This window comes from Cnephaeus nilssonii (genome assembly GCF_951640355.1).
Source record: "Cnephaeus nilssonii genome assembly, chromosome: 9".
Classification (NCBI taxonomy): domain Eukaryota; kingdom Metazoa; phylum Chordata; class Mammalia; order Chiroptera; family Vespertilionidae; genus Cnephaeus; species Cnephaeus nilssonii.
The window spans coordinates 96,021,982-96,033,129 of NC_137080.1; the positions used below are offsets into that span (position 1 = coordinate 96,021,982).

General features: G+C 52.3%; 2 protein-coding genes across 2 annotated transcripts; one reads left to right on the forward strand and one right to left on the reverse strand.

Annotated features, from left to right (window-relative positions):
- Positions 1–3,213: 3,213 nt before the first annotated feature.
- On the reverse strand, positions 3,214–5,654 carry LOC307105056 (heat shock 70 kDa protein 1). Its single transcript, XM_079780467.1, has one exon. The coding sequence runs from the start codon at positions 5,417–5,419 to the stop codon at positions 3,494–3,496; it is 1,926 nt and encodes a 641-aa protein (XP_079636593.1). The 5' UTR covers positions 5,420–5,654; the 3' UTR covers positions 3,214–3,493.
- A 464-nt stretch (positions 5,655–6,118) lies between these two features.
- LOC307105343 (heat shock 70 kDa protein 1-like) lies at positions 6,119–11,047 on the forward strand. Its single transcript, XM_079781083.1, has 2 exons — positions 6,119–6,235; positions 8,125–11,047. The coding sequence occupies exon 2, from the start codon at positions 8,138–8,140 to the stop codon at positions 10,061–10,063; it is 1,926 nt and encodes a 641-aa protein (XP_079637209.1). The 5' UTR covers positions 6,119–6,235; positions 8,125–8,137; the 3' UTR covers positions 10,064–11,047.
- Positions 11,048–11,148: the final 101 nt, after the last annotated feature.

Consider the following 11,148-nt stretch of genomic DNA (forward strand, 5'->3'; position numbering starts at 1 on the left):
CTGCTCCAGCCCCCTCCCTCCCTCCACCCCAAGCTGGCTTGAAAAGTCACGTTGTCTGCAGTGACAGGCACAGAGGCTCCTGCAGTTCCGAGGGTCCTGTTGCAAATGCACATCCCCAGGAAGACTGGTTTATGAGTGGCTAAGGGTCCACAGTGCTCCAGTTCAACTACTTTGAGTGTTAACTGTGCGTTTTTATAAGCTAGCCTGGAAGCCTAAGCACCTCTTAGATTTCCAGTCACAAACTTACAAAGCAAAGTCTGCCTGTACGTGCCATTCCCTGACACTGGATTTTCATCAAAGGCAAGTATTCAGTGAAAGGCTTGCTTAGCTTCGGGGTACACATAAGCTCACAAAGTGCTCTTATGGAATGTTGGTGCAAGTTTTTTTTTACTGTATTTATTGTTGAAGTGAAATTCACAAGACATAAAATAACTATTTGCACCCTAGCCGGTTTGGCTAAGTGGATAGAGTCTTGGCCTGTGGACTGAAGGGTCCCAGGTTCGATTCAGGTCAAGAGCACAAGCCCGGGTTTCGGGCTCAACCCCCAGTAGGGGGCGTGCAGGAGGCAGCCGATCAATGATTCTCTCTCATCTTTGATGTTTCTATTTCTCCCTCTTCCTTCCTCTCTGAAATCAATTAAAAATATTAAAAAAAACACACATTTTCAAGTGTACAGTTCAGTGGTACCTAGTACATTTTACAATGTTGTGCAACTATCACCTCAACCTAGTTCTAAAACATCTTTGTAATCCCCAAATGCAAATGATTTTTAAAGGGGCCCTTTCCCCAAGCCTCAGGATCGTGCCAGGCCTTTTCCAACAAGGCGGCTGTGGGGGGACTCCTTCTAGGATGCAGGCAGCTGGGACGTGAAGCATCTTCAAGGGCAGGAAGCCTTTCAAGGACGTCCCAGTGTAGGACTGCAAGTCTCTCCCTCTCTTCTAAACGAGCGAATACCAAACCGTGGTCATCGCTCTTACTGCTTATCTGGTACAATGGTTTAGGACGGTACAGAGAGAAGGTAAAAGGGGTGCTGGTTGCAAAACCTCGGCATAACCCAGAACCAGGCATGCACAAACAAGCCCTGTGGGCTCGGGGCAGCATGGCAAAGCCTGTAAAACCTGAGGAGGATTCCAGGTTCAACATCTTTGCTGAACTGGAGCTTATTTTTAACCTTTAAATAATTGTAGGTAAGCCAGTATTTTTTTAAAAAAATATGTTTTATTGATTTTTTACAGAGAGGAAGGGAGAGGGATAGAGAATTAGAAACATCGATCAGCTGCCTCCTGCACACCTCCCACTGGGGATGTGCCCGCAACCAAGGTACATGCCCTTGACCAGAATCGAACCTGGGACCTTTCAGTCCGCAGGTCGAAGCTCTATCCACTGAGCCAAACCGGTTTCGGCCAGTAAGTTTCCCCATGTGCTCACCCGTGAAAGTCAAATACTACCTAAACTCAGTCTGGTGGAATGAGGGTTAGTAAACATAAAAGGCCCCAGTACCTGGCACATAAAAACACTAAAACATTGGAGTCCTTGCTCAGGCACCCAGTTCTCTTTTTTTTTAATTTTTTTATTTTTTCAAATTTCTTTATTGATTAAGGTGTCACATATTTGTCCTCATCCCCCCACTCCCATCCCACACCCCTCCCCACGGATGCCCCAACCCCCTGTTGAACTCAACCATTGGTTAGGCTCATATGCATGCACACAAGTCCTTTGGTTGATCTCTCCCCCTCCCCCCACCCTCCCCTATCCTCCCTCTGAGGCCCGATAGTCCGATCGATGCCTCCTTGTTTCTGGGTCTGTTCTTGTTCATCAGTCTATGTTGTTCATCATTTCCCCTAGATGAGCGAGATCATGTGTCACTAGAGATATACTTATAAGAACTGAATGTGAGACGAGCAATAATAGTTATGCTGACAGGCAAATGAATCAGTCTGTAGTGAGTTTCTTTCTGGACCAACAGTTCTTTTGAGACCCAATATCAATGTCCACCAGTTCCTTATGTGTACATGTCGGCACTGACCCCTCAGCTCTGGATGGTGGACAAATGGTGGTAATGCAAGTTCGATTCCCTCTGGTTGGGTCTCGGCCGGACCCAGGGGCACGGCTTCATCCGGACCCAGGGGCACATGGCCTCACCCGGACCCAGGGGGAGGCACCCAGTTCTCAATGACGCCTCTCTAAGGTACTCAGGTGTACACTTAGAATGTGGTTAACTACTGCTAGAAATGTGGCATTTCTATCTCAGCATCCTTTCATAAATAACTATAAGCTGAGGCATCAGCCAAACCCTTTCATTTTAAAAATATAAGACGTAGCTCTGGCTTGTGTGTCTCAATGGTTAGGGCGTGGGCCAGCACACTGGAAGGTCTTGAGATTGATTCCTGCTCAAGGCAAGTATCTGGGTTGCAGATTCAATCCCCAGCCCTGGTTGGAGCAGGTGTGGGAGGGGGCTGATTGATGTGTCTCTCTCAAGTCATGTTTCTCTCTCTCTCCCCACTCCACTCTCTAAAAGTCAATAAAAAAATTTCCTCAGGTGAGAATGAACAAAAAATAAAATAAATATAAGAAGTAGGGATCCGAGTGGCTAATGCACTTGTGCATGACTGAGCAAGCCAGCGCTTGAACTCACATCTCCTGACTGCTAGTTTAAGCCTTGCTTTCTCTTTGATGTTGAATACAGATTAAATATCAGGGCTTCGATATATCAGATTTACAGAAATTACTAGCCATGACCTTCCCATCTAACTGCCTCTCCTCTGCCTGTTTGGGGAATAACCCCAAGTCCCTTTTGAGGCCACCCTTACATGGGGTCAAACCGCTCTACCCATCTTGAGGTACCCATGCCAGTAGCCCTTATTTTTTGTGGACCCACAAACCCAACCCACTGTAAATAAGCAGGTTTAGTTTATTTATTATTTTTGTTTTTTAAAAATATTTTTATTATTTCAGAGAGGAAGGGAGAGGGATAGAAACATCAATGATGAGAGGATCATTGATCGGCTGCCTCCAAGCAGGTTTTATTTTTTTTTAATCTCCTAAGAATACCATTTGTCTAAGAGAAAGAGATCACAATGCAATTAATACCCTTATTTGTTCAGATTCCTAACCTTTTCTAAGAGGAAAATTACCATTGATTTTAGATTTTATAAAAAACACAAACTGTGCAGACCCTTCTGACCTCAAAATAAAACAGAGGCAGACAAGACATCGCTCAACTTATTTTGAGTTTATTTACTTTGAAGTAAACAGTAGGAAAAAAACCGAGTTTGGTATGAGTATTACAAAAATGGACAATAGATGGCAGTATAAGCGCATCTCCACCTTTCACCGAGGGGAAAAAAGCAGTTCATAACTTCACAAAAACACACAGTTCAACTTTGCAAACAATCCCCAAAGTTCAGAGTTGCTGAAAGGCAAATACTTAAGGCAAAGCAAAGCCTAGCATCCCATCCCTCTCCTAACGAGCGAGCAATCCGCGAAAGGCTTCCTAATCCACCTCCTCAATGGTGGGGCCAGAGCCAGAACCCCCTTTGGGGGCCTGAGCCCCAAAGCCAGCAGCTCCCGGGCCACCCGCCCCCTGGTACAGTCCGCTGATGATGGGGTTACACACCTGCTCCAGCTCCTTCCTCTTGTGCTCAAACTCGTCCTTCTCCGCCAGCGAGTTGGAGTCCAGCCAGGAGATCACCTCCTGGCACTTGTCCAGCACCTTCTTCTTGTCGGCCTCGCTGATCTTGCCCTTGAGGCCCTCGTCCTCCACGGCGCTCTTCATGTTGAAGGCGTAGGACTCCAGGGCGTTCTTGGCGGACACCCTCTCGCGCTGGACCTCGTCCTCGGCTTTGTACTTCTCGGCCTCCTGCACCATGCGCTCGATGTCCTCCTTGCTCAGGCGGCCCTTGTCGTTGGTGATGGTGATCTTGTTGGCCTTGCCGGTGCTCTTGTCCATGGCTGTGACGTTCAGGATGCCATTGGCGTCGATGTCAAAGGTCACCTCGATCTGGGGCACGCCCCTGGGGGCCGGGGGGATGCCACTCAGCTCGAAGCGCCCCAGCAGGTTGTTGTCCCTCGTCATGGCCCTCTCGCCCTCGAACACCTGGATCAGCACCCCCGGCTGGTTGTCCGAGTAGGTGGTGAAGATCTGCGTCTGCTTGGTGGGGATGGTGGAGTTGCGCTTGATCAGGGCGGTCATCACGCCCCCGGCTGTCTCCAGCCCCAGCGACAGGGGCGCCACGTCCAGCAGCAGCAGGTCCTGCACGTTCTCAGACTTGTCGCCCATCAGGATGGCGGCCTGCACTGCCGCCCCGTAGGCCACCGCCTCGTCAGGGTTGATGCTCTTGTTGAGGTCGCGCCCATTGAAGAAGTCCTGCAGCAGCTTCTGCACCTTGGGGATGCGGGTGGAGCCCCCCACCAGGACCAGGTCGTGGATCTGGGCCTTGTCCAGCTTGGCGTCACGCAGAGCCTTCTCCACGGGCTCCAGCGTGCCCCGGAACAGGTCTGAGCACAGCTCCTCGAACCGCGCCCTGGTGATGGACGTGTAGAAGTCGATGCCCTCGAACAGCGAGTCGATCTCCAGGCTGGCCTGCGTGCTGGACGACAGGGTCCTCTTGGCCCTCTCGCAGGCGGTGCGCAGGCGCCGCACGGCTCGCTTGTTCTGGCTGATGTCCTTCTTGTGCTTCCGCTTGAACTCCTCCACGAAGTGGTTCACCAGCCTGTTGTCAAAGTCCTCCCCGCCCAGGTGGGTGTCCCCGGCCGTGGCCTTCACCTCGAAGATGCCGTCGTCGATCGTCAGGATGGACACGTCGAAGGTGCCCCCGCCCAGGTCGAAGATGAGCACGTTGCGCTCCCCCTTGCCCGTCCTGTCCAGGCCGTAGGCGATGGCGGCCGCCGTGGGCTCGTTGATGATCCTCAGCACGTTCAGCCCCGCGATCACCCCGGCGTCCTTGGTGGCCTGGCGCTGCGAGTCGTTGAAGTAGGCCGGCACGGTGATCACCGCGTTGGTCACCGCGTAGCCCAGGTACGCCTCGGCGATCTCCTTCATCTTGGTCAGCACCATGGACGAGATCTCCTCGGGGAAGAACGCCTTGGTCTCCCCTTTGTAGCTCACCTGCACCTTGGGCTTGTCCCCGTCGCCGATCACCTGGAACGGCCAGTGCTTCATGTCCGACTGCACCACCGAGTCGCCGAACTTGCGGCCGATCAGCCGCTTGGCGTCGAACACGGTGTTCTGCGGGTTCAGCGCCACCTGGTTCTTGGCCGCGTCCCCGATGAGCCGCTCGGTGTCGGTGAAGGCCACGTAGCTGGGGGTGGTGCGGTTGCCCTGGTCGTTGGCGATGATCTCCACCTTGCCGTGCTGGAAGACCCCCACGCACGAGTACGTGGTGCCCAGGTCGATGCCGATGGCCGTGGTTTTAGCCATGCCGGCGCCCTGCTCTCTCGCCGCGCGCTGAGGTTCGGGCCTTTCCTGGAAGCGGCGGTCCCGGCCGGGCCCGCGACGGGGACGGGAAGCTCGGTCTCTTCCGAAGCGGGAGACGGGCCGCGGGCTGCGGGGGCCGGTCCTCGGAGCTGCGGGACTGCGGAGGGCGGGGTCGCGACCACCGGCGGGGAGAGCGCGGGGTGGTCAGGTCCGGGCGGGCTCGCTGCAGCCCCGCGGCGGGCGCTGCGTTTATAACTCCCCGTGGAGCCCCGCCCTCCGCCTCCGCTCACCCAATCGCCGGGCGCGGCCGGGCGGCGGGTCGGGAACATTCCAGGGGCTTCCCCGCGCGCCCGGCCCCCAGGCTCCCTCGGGCCAATCAGCGTCCGCGGTGCCGCCCTCCCAGAACTCTCCAGACTCTTCTGGGGCTTGCTGGGCTGGCGCAGTTCTGGGGGGCGGGGTGAGGAGGGGCGGGAGGGGTGCGGGGGGGGTGTCAGGGGCTGAGAGGGCAGACAGCAGGGGCGGGGGCGGGGGCGGGGGCGGGGCCCGCGGGGTGGCCCGGTGACGCTGGAAGGGGCGGCGGCGGGTTGGAGGCGTTGATGCCGCGCCCGCAGTCGCGTTACAATGGACCGGCTGCCTCTGACCTCACGGCCCGTTGGGAAGCGGGATGAAAGGCTGGAGCCGCTCACAGCTTGGGGCGGGCGGGCGGGTGGGGGGTGGGGGGACACCGGCTGCGCACCGTAGATGTTGAGGGAGTTCCCACCGGCTGGGGCTTCGCAGTCCGAACGTTACCAAACTGGAGCGAAGGCGACGGGAGAACAGGTGAACCGGGAGGGCTGTTTGTAACGGGGTGGGTGCTTGTTTGAGGGAGTCCTGGGAGGCTCCCTGGTCACTTGAAGTCTGAGGTGTGGGTGCTGCCAGCCCGGGAGGGGGTCCTTTGAGGAGCTCGGGTGCGCGGGGTGGTCCCAGCCTCCGGGAGGGGCGGAGGAGCGGCTGTGACTGTCCGTTCGGGGCAGGATTGGTTAGGTGAAAGGTGAGACCGACTGCGGGGAGCGCGCCACCTCACCCGCCTTCCTCCCACAAACCCTGGCAGAGGGTACCGGAGCCCAAAGGCAGCTGAGCCCCAGTGTGGTGGTTACTGTGTCTGCACAGACCGGAAGGTAAAATAATTTCAGTCCAGCGGGAGTCAACCTCAGAATAAAGTATGTCAGAGACATAGGACAGGGCAATTGCGTCAGGACCTGTGAAAATTGAAAACAGTGACACCCACTGCCTTCCCAGGAAGAATGCTTTTGTCTGTCTCTCCAAAAGCACGGAAGCCCTAGGGTTTGGCTGAGTGGATAGAGCATCAGCCTGCGGACTGAAGAATCCTGGGTTCGATTCCTGGTCAGGGGCACATGCCAGGGTTGCAGGCTCGATCCCCACTAGGGGGTGTGCAAAAGGCACCCGACCAATGATTCTCTCATATTGATGTTTCTCTCTCTTCCTCTCTGAAATTAGTAAACACTTTTTTTTAAAAGCATGGAAGATTGTCTGGAAGAGATATTTGTACACCAAAAAGATACTTGTACCCGGGGTTCGTGGCAGCATTATTCACAGTAGCCCAAGAATCCCCGGAGGGAGTAAATGAATAAAATGTGGATATATAATGCACTATTCAGCCTTAAAAAGGAAGGAAAATCAGACACATGCTATAGTGTATAATTCCACTAATCCGTGCTATCCAAAGTAGTTGAATTCAGAGACAGAAAGTGGTGATTTCGGGAATTGGGAATTTCCTCTCTGTGTTTGGACTATACAGTTCTTTCCGGGCTGCTTTGTAGCAATTGGAGAGTTTTGAGCATCACCTCTGCTTGAACTCTTGGGGGACAGAATCTAGGAGGAACTTGAGGCTGAGACTAGACTTCCAACGGACTCAGCAGAGCAGCTCAACCCGCCCTCGGCCTGGGAGTTTTCTCAGATGCCCGATGAAGAAGATTCAGCTGGCACGCAAGCTGTCTCAGAAGTGCTAGCAAAAAACCTTAGTAACTTGACTCTCAACCCTAGTACCAAATTCCCTTCCACCAAAACCGTCGCGCCAACAGCAGGACAGAGGAAAAACTTCAAGGGGTCTGGGCTGGGGCTGAGTCAAGTCACGAGGAGATGTGGAGTGCGGACAGTGGCAAGGGCTCGGAAAGAAATGAAAGAAAGGTTGTGATGAAAGATGATAAGGACTGAGGCTATTATATACCACGTATCTGAGTCAATCAGGAGGCCCAAGATTTAAATGTAGCTGTAGTTATTGGCTATTACATGGAGATCCTTCTAATGGTATTATCATTGAGAATTATGACATGAAGTCAATTTAGGTATACACCTTATTCTTGTACTTATTTGAATTGTAACAAATTTTTTGATGTGCTGTTTCCATTTTTAGTAGCAAATGTGTGTAGAGGGCATCTTATTAAAATTTTGAGGCATAGCTGGAAAAAAAATAAAAGAGAAAGTGGTGATTTCCAGGAGCTGGTGGGAGTAGGGGATGGTGAGCTGTTCAAGGGACATAGAATTTCAGTTTTTGTGAGATAAAGAGTTCTGGAGATCGGTTGGACAACAATGTGCATGAACTCACTACTGAACTGGACAGCTAGAAATGGTTCAGATGGTAAATGGCGTGTTACGTGTATTTTAGCACAATTAAAAACAATACCCAATATCTCACTCTTTCTCAACAGGTCTCGGAAAACCATGGCTGCTGCTAAGGGAATGGCCATCGGCATCGACCTGGGCACCACGTACTCGTGCGTGGGGGTCTTCCAGCACGGCAAGGTGGAGATCATCGCCAACGACCAGGGCAACCGCACCACCCCCAGCTACGTGGCCTTCACCGACACCGAGCGGCTCATCGGGGACGCGGCCAAGAACCAGGTGGCCATGAATCCTCAGAATACTGTCTTTGATGCCAAACGCCTGATTGGCAGAAAATTTAATGATCCTGTAGTACAATCAGATATGAAACTATGGCCTTTTCAAGTAATCAATGAAGCAAGCAAGCCCAAAGTATTGGTATCCTACAAAGGGGAAAAAAAGGCTTTCTACCCGGAAGAAATCTCCTCTATGGTGCTGACTAAGATGAAGGAGACTGCTGAGGCTTTCTTGGGCCATCCCATCACCAACGCGGTGATCACGGTGCCGGCCTATTTCAACGACTCTCAACGCCAGGCCACCAAGGACGCAGGCGTGATTGCAGGTCTCAATGTGCTAAGAATAATCAATGAACCAACAGCTGCTGCCATTGCCTATGGCTTAGATAAAGCAGGTCAGGGAGAGCGACAGGTCCTGATCTTTGATCTGGGTGGAGGCACCTTTGATGTGTCCATCCTGACCATAGATGATGGGATTTTTGAGGTGAAGGCCACGGCCGGGGACACCCACCTGGGAGGGGAGGACTTTGACAACAGGCTGGTGAACCACTTCGTGGAGGAGTTCAAGCGGAAGCACAAGAAGGACATCAGCCAGAACAAGCGAGCCGTGCGGCGCCTGCGCACCGCCTGCGAGAGGGCCAAGAGGACTCTGTCGTCCAGCACACAGGCCAACTTGGAAATTGATTCACTTTATGAGGGCATCGACTTCTACACGTCCATCACCAGAGCCCGCTTTGAAGAGCTGTGTGCAGACCTGTTCCGGGGCACGCTGGAGCCTGTGGAGAAGGCTCTTCGGGATGCCAAGATAGATAAGGCGAAAATCCATGACATTGTTTTAGTGGGGGGCTCCACCCGCATCCCCAAGGTGCAGAAGCTGCTGCAGGACTACTTCAATGGGCGCGACCTCAACAAGAGCATCAACCCGGACGAGGCAGTGGCCTACGGGGCGGCAGTGCAGGCCGCCATCCTGATGGGGGACAAGTCTGAGAACGTGCAGGACCTGCTGCTGCTGGACGTGGCGCCCCTGTCGCTGGGGCTGGAGACAGCCGGGGGCGTGATGACCGTCCTGATCAAGCGCAACTCCACCATCCCCACCAAGCAGACCCAGATCTTCACCACCTACTCGGACAACCAGCCGGGGGTGCTGATCCAGGTGTTCGAGGGCGAGAGGGCCATGACGAGGGACAACAACCTGCTGGGGCGCTTTGATCTGACTGGCATCCCTCCTGCACCCAGGGGAGTTCCTCAGATTGAAGTGACTTTTGACATAGATGCCAATGGTATTCTTAATGTAACAGCCACGGACAAGAGCACCGGCAAGGCCAACAAGATCACCATCACCAATGACAAGGGCCGCCTGAGCAAGGAGGACATCGAGCGCATGGTTCTGGATGCTGAGAAATATAAAGCTGAAGATGAGATCCAGAGAGAGAAAATTGGTGCAAAAAATGCCTTAGAATCCTATGCTTTTAACATGAAGAGTGCTGTGAGTGATGAAGGCTTGAAGGGTAAGATTAGTGAGTCTGATAAAAAGAAAATTCTGGATAAATGCAACGAGGTCCTTTCGTGGCTGGAGGCCAATCAACTGGCTGAGAAGGATGAGTTTGATCATAAGAGAAAGGAACTGGAGCAAGTGTGTAACCCAGTCATCACAAAACTCTACCAGGAGGGATGCACTGGGCCGACCTGTGGAACCGGGTACACGCCTGGGAGGGCTGCCACAGGCCCCACCATTGAAGAAGTAGATTAATCTTATCTGGGGCTGGAGGGTCCTAGGGTGCCCCCAGGTGAATTCGTTCCCTTCATCATCAAACATTGTTATGACTCTTGAATTGACTGGACCTGAGCCTAAGTTACCATCATTTTGGAATTCTAATGGCGGAGTCTCATGGGCCATCTTTTTACACTCCAATGTCCCGTGTCTGACTTTGGAATCAGACTCTAGGAAAACTAGGCCCCTCTCTGAACCAATGGATGAATCTGTCTGATATTTAGTTCCAGCCTCCCCAACTTTCTTCTTCCTGTGTGGATGGTTATTTGTCACTCAGTAAATTTGTTCCTGAAACAAATTTCTTCTGGTATCATTAGACTGTGAGTGTATCTTGAAAAGTAAAGAAAAGGAAAGTTCATGGAGAGAGCATGTGTGGTCTGATTGTGAGCTAATTGTGAATGATTAAGTTGGTAAGGACAAAGTATTTGACTTTTCCTGAGCTAATTGTTTCAAGCAGGAACATGTCTTGCCCATCAGGCACTTTCAGCCCCACCTGGAGCAGTTGCTAAGCGATAACTACTTATATTCAATGATAGACTAGTTTAGGTGCTTAGGATTCAGCTGCTGGGGTTGGGTGCGGGCAGCCGAACTTCTCCTTGATGTTACCTACAGGTGGGGTCTAGATCAGTGTCTGTGCACTGAGTCCATTATTACATCTTTTTTTTTTTAATTTGTTTTTGTTGCTTTTAGAGAGAGAGGGAGAGGGAGAGGAAATATTGACTAGCTGCCTCCTGCATGCCCCCTACCCGGGATCAAGCTGCAACCAGGGCCTGTGCCCTGATGGGGAATCAAACCAATGACTTCTAAGAGCATAGGCTGATGCTCAACCAATGGAGCCACCCTGGCCAGGGCTGTTAGTATGTCTTTTATGTGTATAAAACATTTCTACGACACACTCCTGACAAATGAGTACTTTTGTGCAAGATGAGAAATGGAGGATTTAGTATGGTCTTATTCCTTGAAAAAATATTTTCACCTATTTATAAAAATGTTGGTGACATGGGCATAGAAATATGTGTAATTGCGTTTGTAACCCTTTGTATTTGAGGGGGCATATTTGGATG